The sequence below is a fragment of the Theobroma cacao genome, chromosome 9 (genome assembly GCF_000208745.1).
Source record: "Theobroma cacao cultivar B97-61/B2 chromosome 9, Criollo_cocoa_genome_V2, whole genome shotgun sequence".
Lineage (NCBI taxonomy): Eukaryota > Viridiplantae > Streptophyta > Magnoliopsida > Malvales > Malvaceae > Theobroma > Theobroma cacao.
In genome coordinates, this window is record NC_030858.1 from 4,478,444 (window position 1) to 4,492,092 (window position 13,649).

General features: G+C 33.3%; 1 protein-coding gene across 1 annotated transcript; it reads right to left on the reverse strand.

Moving 5' to 3' along the window:
* LOC18588368 (IQ domain-containing protein IQM1) lies at positions 1,045 to 5,164 on the reverse strand. Its single transcript, XM_018126441.1, has 8 exons — positions 4,726 to 5,164; positions 3,440 to 4,084; positions 3,254 to 3,319; positions 2,795 to 2,883; positions 2,552 to 2,639; positions 2,211 to 2,441; positions 2,009 to 2,110; positions 1,045 to 1,792 (listed from the first exon to the last, which is right to left on the reverse strand). Exons 2-8 carry the CDS (start codon positions 4,031 to 4,033, stop codon positions 1,340 to 1,342), a joined length of 1,623 nt encoding a protein of 540 aa, XP_017981930.1. The 5' UTR covers positions 4,034 to 4,084; positions 4,726 to 5,164; the 3' UTR covers positions 1,045 to 1,339.

The following is a 13,649-nucleotide window of genomic DNA, read 5'->3' on the forward strand; positions in this document are numbered from 1 at the left end:
TAAGCATAAAGAAAAAAGGGGGTACTTCAGCCTGCATGAAACTGCTGGAGAAACATTGCGTTGGTCATGAGTCGTGACAAGGGAAGTTACAGTAAATAAAAAGAAAGAACAAACAATCAACCTTTAGATTAAGATGATTGTGGCTTGTGTGGTTTAGCATTTAAGCTGGCAGTGTCATAGTAGCCACTGGTACACACAGCCCACCTAGCATGGCTACGCTACTTGCATAGACCGACCAGCTAGAGAGATGGGAAGGTTTGGCGCTGTGTGTCCGTGTCTGCCTAAGTTTAGGGGTTAGGAGAGTAGCAATAGTTCGTCAATTTCACCGCTATCCACCCCGATGGATTGAAATGTGACGACGCGAAGAAGATAAAAGGGAAAATTGAAGTCTGGGCCAGGACGGGTAATAAAATGGCTCCCGCCCTGCTCTCACTATGCATAGATTTAATAAAATTTTTTACATAATATAATAATTTTATAAATTGTTAATTTATTTTACACCTTTATATTTAATAAAATAACAACAATATTACTTTAAAAGTATGTAATATAAAATTAAACTAAATACAATTTTTATTTGGTCAAAATTTGTAAGATGAATTTTCATTTGATAAATTAAAAAAAATTAAATATGATATTTTAATTTCATAAAAGAAATAAATTAATGTGGAGCGGGAATTCTTCTTCTTCCTCTCTAGATCCCCGTGAAGGCAAGGATGGGGACAAAGTTGAAGCAGATCCCCACTCCAAACTCGCTCCATCGATATCCCTAATCAAGATACTCTGAACCTTGATCCTATTAAATAGAATTCTATAAGAATGATTTTGACATTTATAATGCCTATTTAGGTGTTTGTCTCAGTTATGATTTGATGAGTCACTGTGACTGTGAGGTTTGATATGGCTTCCACGATCTTCTGGCTTTCTGCAAAAGGTGATTTATGCATGTATTTCTTCTTGTCGTGCACATATAATTATTACCTCAGTCCCTTTTAACAAGAAAGACGTGACCACCTCGACGTGGACTCTCCATTTCGATTTAAATTGCTTAAAAAGAATTCGACTTTTATACGACAACAAGAAGTACAAATACATGAATAATCTTCACGATTATTTATTACTAAAAACCTTTAGCCAGAAGTAGGATTCAAAAATTGCCTGGCTCAGTTACATCTAGGAAATTAACTACATTTAAAAATGATGAATAAAAAAAATAAAGAATGCATATTTTGGTTAGTAACTTTGTTATCTTCCCACGTGAATTCTCCGAAGTCCTCTTTCGGCACGAGCGGTGCCTTGAGCATGCAAGCTAGTAGGCCATCTCCTTCGGAAAACTGGCTTAGCTTGCTGCTGCTATGGGCCTCGGACTTGGCAGACCCATGCTTGCAATGCCTGGGGAAAGATGGATCTTTGGACTGGGCCGCGGCGAAGGAATTGGACCATACTTCACGAGGCCAGGAGTAACCCTAGGTGACAGGTTAACTTGTTCAAGTGCTTTCGACTGTAGCTCGCTAGGGTAGTCCCGCACGCACCCGATACGGGGTCCAACCCCCGTGGTCCACTTGTATGACAATCTCTTGGCCAGATGGAACACCGGTGCTTCCGCGTTGGCACCCTTGGTGTTAGTCTTTTCATCTTGGTGATTATCATCTGTGGCTGTTGCCCCCCTGATGCTGTCAGCTCCATCACGCACATCAGCTTTCCTGGTTTCATCAGAACCGACAACTGATCCTGGTTTGGGTTCCTCGGCTGGGGCTTGCCCATAAATGTAGTCATCATCAACAGCACACCTCTGTAAAGAAAAACAATAGTATTGCAAGCACCATGAGCAAATTTATCCAAGTAGTATCTGGTTGGAAAATGGAGAAGTTTCCTATACTAATTGAAAGGCCAATTGAAGAAAGAGGATTTTATAGATTAAATCCAATTTCCATAGGCAAGAGAGTTGTATTACTTAACTAATTTTTGACCCCATAATAATTAAACAGTAAGGGCATTAAGAGTTTACCTTAACATTAGTGAGATTTACATGATTTTCCTCGAGGAAGCTAATGAATTCCATGAAGTTCTCTTCCGTTGGGTGATAGTGACCACTGTATGGCCATATAGCCTGAAAAGCAATGACGCAAAAAGTGAGTAACAAATACTATCAAGGATTATACGAACAAGACATTACAATTACGTTCATGCATGCATGAGTGTGTTCGTACCTCAAGAACTCCATCACGAGCAACTAATCTTCCAGCTGCGGTGGTTGCACCTCCGGCCAGAAAACTAGAATGTTGGAATTTACCCTTTTCCTTTTGACCCACGTATAAGGACCTAGTTGTGCTAAGGACAAATATCCATTTGGATTTCCCTGCTGTATCCACCGGTAAGCCACTCTGCCTAAAAATAAGCCTCCCATTGTCAACTATTACCTCATATTCTTCCCTTTCTTTCTGCAAATAGTTATTGAAAAGGTAGATAGATGTTAAACAATTATTGTATTGTATACATAGGCAGCTATTATTGAAACTCAAATTGTCAAGTGGTCTTAGTTAGAACGTACTGGTCCAAGATATGTGATGCATTGCTGTTGTAGTTTTTTCCTCGGACATTTGTCAAGATTTACTTCTTTCCCATCTCCAACATCCAACCTTTCAGAAAGAAAACAAAGAAAAAGTTTTAGATTGTATACATTGCACTTTTTGACTTTGGGGGATGTGATGAGCACTAATCTACTACACCTACTTCTCTAAGTATTGGGTAGTAGAATTTTGAAAGGCTGCGAACAACAAAATAAAATAATTACCAGTAGAAGAATGGCTGTGTGCTCTCACTTGAGAACCAAATGTCATAGTATAGGTGCAAGTTATGCCCATAACGATGTCGTGGATCAATCTGTAAGAACACAAAGAAAGAGAAAGGCGCAGCCATACAGTTAGATTATAGATATTGCAAATTTTGTCTAGATAAACTGAATGAACCAAAGAGGATAAAGTCTTATATGTCTTTATTTGTTTAGCCCCATATCTTTTCAACTGTTGAATATCTAAAAGTAAATTTGAATATCCATTAACAGTTTCAAGGATCTCGTCATTTCTTCATTATTTGTCTGCAAAAAGTCTTGAAAAAACTTTTCTATATTCCATGATGGCTCAAATGTGGATCAAGAAAAACTTGTTGACATCTAGTTCTTGCCTTTCAAACCCAAGTTCGAGTTGCAGCTACAAAGTTAACGGTATATTCTAAAATATTTTGAAGGACTTACAGCTTCAAGCCAGTGTTGAAGGGCTAGTTTCTGAGCCTTTTCATCCTTGGACAAACCCTTTCCTACCTGCAATTAATAAGGAAGAAAATAACATTATTATTACATCAAAGAAAGGGGCACAAAGGTCACTCGAAACATAAAATTGTCGTTGGAACTTGAAAAGCATCTGAATGTGTTAAAAAGCACCTTGGCTGCTCTTGTCTTGGCCCTTGCCCACCGTGAAACTGCAGATTCCGGTTTTTCAACATCGAAGAATGACACAGAACTTTGCTTGAGCTCTGCAAGGTCTAAAACCTTCCACCATAGCTCCTCAATCACCACTGCACAATCTGCAAGGTTTCTGCGAGTCCGGTAGCTCTTGTAAACTTTCTGAAGCTTAACAGCAGCCGCATCAAGCTCACTAACGGGTCTTGGTGAGAACAATATCGTTGGTTTTGGTAGAGAGAGTGTGGGCATTGGCTTATGCGTAAGCCCATTCGAAGCATTTGAACCTGACTGCTGACTATCTTGAATTAGATTCTTGAAAGAAAAAGCTTTTTCAAGCAGTACTTTATCAGGTTTGCAACCTCTCAATGTTATCGAATTTTTTCTTTGAAATTTATCCGACCCAATTCCAATTGAGTTGGTCATGGTTTCTGAATCTGTTCTCTTGAAGCTATTTACCCTCAAGGTCACCTCTCCATCTTTTGAACTGAGACTGATGTTGTAGGCCAAACCGAAAAACCTGTGGCTAAGAATTTGTTGCCAGGCCGATAGAAGCAAGGAAAGTGACAATCCCATAAGCCTTCAATTATCGAACAGACTTGGTTTTAGGACAAGACAATCGTGTACCTGCTCAACATGATTGAGAAACTAAATTACAAGATAATACAGATGGGATGAAGCTGTAAAAGACAAAACTCTTACAGGAAAATGGCCAGTTCCGTGTTAAACAATTAGATATTGTTGTATCACAAAGTCCATAGACGAATACTTAATTTGAAATCGATTTCATCTTGTTAATTTCATTGATATTTGAATACTTGAATTCAACAAAACATTTTGGTCGGTAAGAATTCAGAATCCCCCCTCCTCCCTCGTCTTCACTTTTCGGAATTGATGTGACCTTGGCTATGACAAACAATGTATATTCATGACCCAAACAAAATTGAAAAAGGCTAAGTTAAAGGCTTAAAGCTAAAGATAAAGGGCAAAGCATTTGCAAGTTGCAACTGATCATTAACTCCAATAATTGAAGGAAATGAAAAAGAAAAACATCAAGTCCTATGCAACTGCCATCATGAATGTCAAGTGATCTAACCCAAAAAAGATAAAAAAAAAAAAAAAAGGAAATCACTTCAGAATCATTATAACCAGAACAAATCTGAAATAATACCAACAGACAGACTCCATATAGAGGACGACTAAACCATTTCAATCAAGCATCCTATGTAGCAAAGAAGACATGACTGACTGGCATATGATCTCTTTACCTGTATATACCCTGAATCAGACCTTCAGATATGTTCCTTTTTCCTCTCTCTCTCTCTCAATGAAGATTTCGAGTAAATCAAAAAGATGTTACTAACTCTGACTGCCCTTTCTCTTATTATATAGTACAATAAACTAATAGGGAAAAAAGTATGAGTCCACTTAAACCTTCAAATACGTACAAATCCTACCCCAAACGGCCACGGCAGTCCTCCAAAATCTCGTACCTATCAACTGAGATGGTTTTTGGATTATAAATGGATTAAAAAAAAGGGGTCTAATTCAACGGTTATAGGCCTCGTGGTTAAAGACCACTATTGGTTTGATGGATTCAAAGCTTGAAATGTTGGAATTCTTTATGGAAAATCTGTAGGGCTTCTTAAAGGTCATTCCCTTTCCTTCCGGGAAACCAGCTGGAGCTTGGGGACCATAAGTTCGAAAGCTTACAAAATGAAGGTTGGAGATATACAAAGAGAAGAAGAGAGAGAGAGAGAGAGAGAGAGAGAGAGAGATGAGATTGGTCAAAGAAAGTAAGCTTGTAAGGCTTCCATGTAAAAACGCGAGATTGCTTTAAATCTCCACACACACACGCCCTGGGATTTTGTTGTGTTGTATTATAATAGTCAACGAGTGTTTGGTCATGGCTTTGGTCATGCACATGCCTTTTTTTGCTCCAAGTATATTTTTCCTCTTTCCCTGTTCGTGTTGCTCACGGTTGCCGTTGCCCCTGCACTGCCAATTTCTTACCACTTTTCTTGACTGCCCTTTCTTTGCGACACGAAATTGCTTTGTAACCCCACTTTCTTGTCAAAGAGAAAACTGATTTTTGATTTTTCATCCACACATATACAAATGAGACTAGAATTTTATTGCTGAGACCATAAAGGTATGCAAGAGTTTACATTTCTTTTCCAGCTGGGTCAAGTACTGATCACTGTGCTTGACATCTTTTTTACTTTATCTTATATATTTGATGTTTTTAATATATGTGTAACACATGTTCTTTATGTACATTAACTCCTTTTAATAATATTAGTAAAAACAATATATATAAATTGGTTGGAATTTCGGGAAAAAATAGTATTAATTACCAAAAGATACCATTAGGATAATTTTCTTGTTAACCTATTCTTATTTGTTCAATTTATATGATGAAAAGCCTCGATTTTATATCTATATTATTCAATTTTATAAGTATCTTTTAGTATTATACTTGTAAATCTTATTTGTTATATACGTGTGTATGTTTCATGTTTTAATATGGAAGTGAGCCTGCATCACAATTTTTTTTTCTACAAGTTGTTGATGAAGGAGCCATTAATTTGGCTAGTAGACAGTGGCCATCTAAGTAGTAGTAGTATTAATTAATAAGCAAAGAAGGAGGGAAACAGCATGGCTGCAGTAGCTTGTGAAGGCAGGGAATGTTTTTATTTAAAATGAACGCAGAGTACGTGGGTCAAAATCAAACTTAAGTTATTGGTCAAAAATCAAGATCGTCAATTTGTCTTTCGATTTGATTGGGTTGGCGACTAGGGAACCTCAACCTTTTTCTTTTCCCTCTACCGGGGTCACACCTAAAATTTGATTAATCCAAACCAAAGTTTCAACTAATGAGCAAAGATACTTTAAACAGATTTAAATCATGTAAGTTATTTTTAATATTTTTTTGAATTTAGAAAAAAAATTTAAATTTTATTTTTTAAATAAAAAAAGCATACATTAATCAATGAGTTAAATATTCAAATACATTATTTTTAATATTTAAAACAAAACTATTCAGTGTTTAAAACAAGATTAACAGCTCTTAGTATCTTCATGAATTATTTATCAAATCTTTGACTAACATCTCTAATAGTTGCTTTTCCGAAATTACATAATAGTCTTAGCTTGTTTTTACATTGACTCACATTTGTGTAACCAATCAACCAAGTTACTTGAACAAGTGTTTTTCACATTTACATCCTACTTGTTTTATTTTGTTTTAAAAAAGATTTGTTATTAAGTTAACAAAGTGATGATATCAACAAGTGAATTTATAAGAAAAATTCATGCAAAGAAAAAATTTAATAAAAAGTATCATGATATTCATTATCATTTTTTAAAAAAATTAACTTAATAGGATGTGTAACACTCATGTTTATAAATTTTATAAAATCCTCTTACTTGCTTGAAATGAGATTGAAATGCGTGACATTCTTCCTTATCAAATTTGACCATATCTTTATTGTTATCGATCACTTTATATATTTTCTTGATATAAATTCTGTAAAAATTAAATTTATTTTGATATTACTTTGTTATTAAATTATTATTCGTTCTCCAAAAACTTATAATGATAAGATGTATATGGTCCACATTTATAAGTTTTTCAAAATAAATATGAAATTAAAATAATTTATATATTTTTTGAAACATTTAACATGGCACAAGCACTTGCTTTGTCGAAACGATACATGTGACAAAAATCAAGCCGCCGATTTTCACCAAATAACGTCATGCTTTGAAGAAGATATATTTCGTGTTAATTGATTAATTAATATTTAATTTGTCCACTCTCGTTTATCCAAAGTGTATTTCGTGACTGGAGAACATTTTCTTCCGCTTTCGTAATTAAACACAGGGGGAGAGTGGAAGCAGAGCAGATTTACTAAACTTCGAGGAAATTAATTCGTAAATTCACAAACAATGCTGCGTTGAAATTTAAAAAGAAAAAAACGTTATTTTCCGCTATAGCTATTCAGGGTGGTTGACCCGTCGGCAATTGGTGACGTGTGTGTCACATTTTTAAGAATTTATTTATTTATTTAAATTGTTTTCTTGCATGGTCTTGTTGCAGTCAACGTTTGGGAAATATTGCCGCAAAGTGGGCATCCTCGTCATTCTCACACGCGGACTCTAACAGTGACTTCTTCTGTCAATATTTTAAAACATGGCGAGAGTATTGAGCAAGAGGTACAGGGCAAGGAGCTTTCATCCATAAAAAGCAAGTCATTAATAAAGGTCGGTATTGGTCAGAGGTGGAGTTAATGTATTTTTTTAATTAAATAAAAAGAAATATTAAATAAAAAATTTTATATATAATTTAATTATTATTAATTTTAAAAATTGAATTAAATTCAAACAAATTGAATATAAAAAAATACATATTAATAGTAACGATGATATCATTTATATATATGACTGTATAAAATTATAAAATAAGTCTCTCTCACTCTTTACGTACAAGAATAAAATAAAAATAATTTTTTAAACTTAAATGAATTATCTCTCTACTTTGTATATTCTAACTCTTCGTTTATTTTTTATTTACTTCTTAAATTACTAATTAACATATTGAGTTATTGAATTGAACTATTGAGATATAATATATTATAATACACTATTAAGTTAGACTGTTAAGATATAATATGTTATGATAAGCTTAGATATATATTAAAACTTAATGAGTTTGAATTAGTAGACTTATTTTTATTTTTTTGTAAATTTGATAGGTTTAACATATTAGTTTAGAATTTATTTGTTGGGTTTCACTAGCAATATGCTAACCATAATGACTCCAATTTTATCAAATAATTTATAAAATTATTTTGAGAGGCATTAAAAATAAATATAATAAATAAAATTATATTGAAAGAAATATAATTAGTTCATTCTATCAATTTATATATATATATATATATATATATCCTTAATACTTAAAGTTTACAATATACATGCTAAGAGACATTGGTTGTTTTGAATAAAAAATAATATATTGATGAAATTTTAAGTAACAGTGCAACTTTGTAACTTATATATGAGAATTATATAATAATTTATTTATTTTTAAAAATTAAAATCATGAAAAATAAAATTCACATAATAAAAAAATAAGAAGAATATGATAAGTAGAAGATAGAATCTACATATGACATCATAAAGAAAAGAGAAAGAATAAAAGAAAAGAAAATTTATAAAAATTTAAAACATATGAGTAAATAAAATAAAAATAATATAAATTTTAAAAAATAAAAAAAATTAAAAATTGAGTTAGGCATATGAAATTATTTTATTATTCTTTATTTATATTAATTATTAAATAAAAATTTATTTTGAAGAGATCATTAAGAAAATTAAAAAAAATAAAAAAATTTTAAAATTGGCCCTCCCATTCCATTAGGAAGCTCCGCCCCTGGTATTGGTATAAGTCAAAAGGGCTTAACCAAACACGAAACAGCCAAGTTAGAATAAGATTGACCACCACGAAATTAATAAAAATTGCAAAGCCTCTCCTCATCGACTTGCTTTTGTTCTGTCTCTAAGGACTTCCAAGTTCTGATCAATGCCTCCGATGTTGGTAATCCGTAAAGCTACTGGCAATCTAATACTGTATTTTCAATAGGATGTCGGCATATTTAGTTGTTTTCTTTGTTGCACGTCGGCATACATAGTTTATCTAGTAGAATCTGATTGAAAAATCCAATGGGATCATCAGTTCCATCTTATTGGTTCTATTTCTTTGCTTTTCTTCTCACAAACCAACTCCTCAGTCGTCATCATCATCATCAATGTTAGAAAATTACATAACGTATTAATCCTATAATACTAAAAATAATACAAAAGGCAAGTACTGAGTATAATATATAGAGGGAGCTTAGCTGTAGTCCAGAACAGCAACTATGCCTAAAAACAAATGCTCCTAAGAAATTATATACTCCAAAATCCAAATCCTTAACACTATCTTCTCATTTCTTTATTGGATTATATTATGCAACATCTCCTTTAAATGTTTTTCTAATTCCCACATGCTCAATTATTTGAAGAATATTCGAATCTCAAATAAATTGTTTTTTTTTTGGGAATTATACTAATAAGCAAAGACCATGAAGTTACGCTGAAGAAAATTTTAGCATTAAGAGTAGACCCTAAGATTCTGTGTCTTTCTTTTTGTTTTTTTTTTTTTTTTTTTAAGTTTCTATATAGCAGACAAAGATGGAATAACAAAATTTCCTAATCTGACTGCTCAACAAATCTCTGAAGAAATTCGACCCAAAAGGAGAATGGTATGAAAATAAGGTTTCTAGATATTTGTTGATGGTGGGGAAGCAAGCTGGAAAGCAAACTGGATTTTAACAGGAAAATTCAATACACGGGATGCGCAAAGAATATTAAAAGGCAAAATGAAACAGAAATGGAGAAGAAATTAATTCAGGGAAAAATTAAGTTGACAAGTTCCAACAAGCCGCCTCAAAGGAGTTTAGTTAACAAACTATATACAGCTCCTTTTTAAAACTTTTTAAAGGGAAGAAGGAGTTTGATAAACATTGAACCATGCCACTTCTTAACTTTCCAACAGACTTGCCTACCTCTAAACTTTTAAGTCATGAGGGAATACAAATCAAACACAAAAGAAAAGGAACAATATCCAATTATTATTATCATTTTTCTGTGTAATTTAATATTGAAATTCAAGTTGATCCAAGCAATGGGAATCTAGTGATTCAAAAATAACAATGTTGGTAAGGTTTCCCTACATAAATTAGGATCTTAATGATTTTATTTAATTGTATTTCGGAATCAACAATATTGGAAATTTACCCTTACACACAAAAAGAAGAACAAACAAATGTATTACTCTTTACCAATTCGGTAATTTGATTTGTAACACCCGACCCTATATTATCTGTGATATATCATTTACATGCTTTGGATAGCATGTTTGTATATTGAATTGCCCCGAAAAACAAGTTAAATGACTGTATTGTCCTTAATGGTACGGTTCAGTCAAATAAGTCTTGAACTAGTTTAAACAGAGAATCGATGATGAATTTGAGAAAACTAAAACCCATGGGTTGATTTAAAATGAGGATTTAGAGTTTGAGGTCCGATATGGAGTTAATCCAGACTTTAAGTATTTTAGGGACAAAATTGTAATTTACCACTTGAGGACGAATATGGAAAATTTTAATCCCGTTTGATTAAGATTGATTATATTAAACTTATTGGAGTTTAATTTGAGGGTTTGGTAGTGAAAAAGTTTAATTTCGGTGATTTTTGGAGTGTAAGGGTAAAATCGTAATTTTTTCACTCACGGACAAAATTTGAGACTTTGAGAGAAGTTAGATCAAATTTGATAAATTGGAGGATGGTATGAGTATAAGGGATGAAAAATATGTCTATGGACAATTTTTCAGTTTTTGAGACAAAAATGTAATTTTTGACTTTTACGGGAGTAAAAGTGTAAATTTCAAAAATTACTCCACCAAGACTTTGGATAAGTCTGAGAATTTTATCTAAGCTATGGATATGTGGGACAAGTGTATGGTGAAAATTTGGAAATAAATGGATGGCTAGAATTTAAGGAATTAATAAAACAAAAAAAATAAATAAAATAATATTATATTATTTTAGCCTTAAAAAATGTCAAAATTCCAGAATTCTCATCTTCTTCAGCCGTCCAAACCAGGAGAGAAAAAGGGGGAAAAGAAATAAGAACCCTAGCTGAAAATTTTGAGGAAAATCAAGAGAAATCAAGAAATCAGGCATTAAAAAGGTAAATTTAATTGATTTTCCTTGTGATTTTCACTACCCATGCATTTTTTTCTCATTTTCATGCAAAATTAGAAAGTGAGAATGGACACCCATGCTGGCCAAACCTCCATGGATGAGTTTTGAACTTGAGTTTTGGTTGATTTTAATTGAATTAAGTGATTTTAGTTAGGTTATATTGAAATATAGCAAAAATAAGCTAGAGAAATAATTTTCTCCCATTGAAACCCATTATGCCGAATTTTCTAAGGGAATATTGTCTGCTGATCTTGATGTTTATTTGAGGAATTATGATGAATAATGATGAATTATGAGCCTAGAAAAATAATGAGAATTTTCGGAGCAAAAATACTAATTTTTACCCATTAGGGGTATTTTCGTAATTTACTATCGAGACTGATAATTTGCACCACACTGAGAAATATTAAGTCAATTTGGGTGCAATTGAGGTATAGAAACTGAAAAAAATTAATTTGGAGTTTAAACGGACGCGTATATCGATTTATCGGGTAAAAGACCGAAATATGCTAACATCTCGTTTAGGCAAAATTTAGACATTTTGCACTTCATATCATGCATTAGTAGTATAAATTAGTTTTATTTTGGTTTAGTACCAAAGTTGTAAACCTCTTAATTGTGCAATTTGTCAAGATGGCGAATCCTCTGGCAAGGGCAAAGAAATCGCACCCGATGAGTAATAGTTGGAGTACCCGAATTTAGTTTTCGAAAACTGTGAGTAAACTTATTGTCGTCTTAATTATCTAGAGTAGTTTTATACAATTATGTGATTTTATGAAAAATGGGTTTAAATGGTAAATTGCTATGTTTTAAGAAAAATTGTGATTTTATAAAATGATTTTATAAATTTTCTGAAAAATCGAATACTGATTTTGAAAATAGAGTAATTGGAGACTGCCTGCTTGTGTTGTAAATTTATGGTTTTAAATTGAATGGCTTATGACAATATATGAGCATGAATGGCTAAACTGATTTTGAAGTTAGAATTATTTATACTGTGTATTCAGCCTTGTGAGGCTAGGTTGCGATAAATTGCCTTGTCATGCTAGAATGAATTTTATTGATTGGTGGAGTATATATTAATTATTCACTGCATAGGGGGTTCCGTGGACCAGCCTATTAGAGGGGCACGGTAAACTCCATTATATTCTTACCTCGAACGGAGAGGCGCGTAGGGTATCTCCTGAGGTAAAGTTTAGGGTTCACTTCACGCCAAACCACCACGTGAAGGGGAACTCAGCCAACGCTAAGGAATGACTGTATTTTTCTCAAGCTAAAAATATATTTTAAGTGTATACAAAAATTTTAACAGCCTTGGCGGACTCGGTTGGATGCCCTGCGCAAGGTATCACCGAGTATGAGTTTTGGCACGAGCCAAAGTTTTAAGAAATTCATAAGCCAAGTTGATTACTCGATTTATATGGATTGATTTTATTTGGTTGAAATGAGTGTAAAGGTAATGAAATTACAATATGATTACTTATTTCAATTGTCTCTATTTACTCGCCTTTAGATAGTTTAGATGGTGTCTGTTTACTCACTGGGATTTTATAATCTCACCACCCTCAATTTCCCACATTTCAGGTTCGGGATAGCTAGTAGATAGCCGATTGCATCAAGGACTTCAGTTAGCCTTGCATTGTCAAAATTATAGGTTCAAGACTCGTATTTTATTTGTTAGTTGGGGGCCCACGTGTCATTGTAAAAGTAATTTTATACTTTCGTTATCTGATTTAAAATATTTATGAACATATTTAGCGTTTACACAATGTTTTTGGCGAGTTTTGATATTATGGAAAAAAAATGACGAAAATGCTCCTGTGAGTCAGAAAATAATATTTTATTATTTTGATTTGGAAACAACTTATGATTTTTTGAAATGCAAGATTTAATAACTGTCGCTCACCAGGAAGATGCGGAAGCTGATGCTAAGCCTTGCGGGGTTCCGATCGGTATTTGGGGTAATGAGTGCCTATCGGGATGTAGCGACGGTTGTCACGGGCTCGATGGGAGTTCCGGGTCGTGACATGATTTATCAAATGCTTACATTTCATCACGAGACATTTCAAAATCATTTAATGTTTTTTTTTCTTGGAACACTTCAATTTTTTTTTTCTTCATGCATGATATTCTAAATGACTTTTGGTGGTGTAGAGGGTTCTTTTGGTTAGAGAGAGATGACATGTTGCAATGAATGAATCGGGATGGGCTAGAGGCGGCAAAGAGAAAGACTGAAGCAGTCTTTGAAGCGTAAGTGCTTTGAGTGACAAGTGGTGAGGGATGAGAAAAGGTGGAAGAGATGACGGATAACGACAATTGGGAAAAGCTTGGAGGAATTTAGAGAAAGCTTTTCAGAGTAATCTCTGCTGGGTGTCCCAAA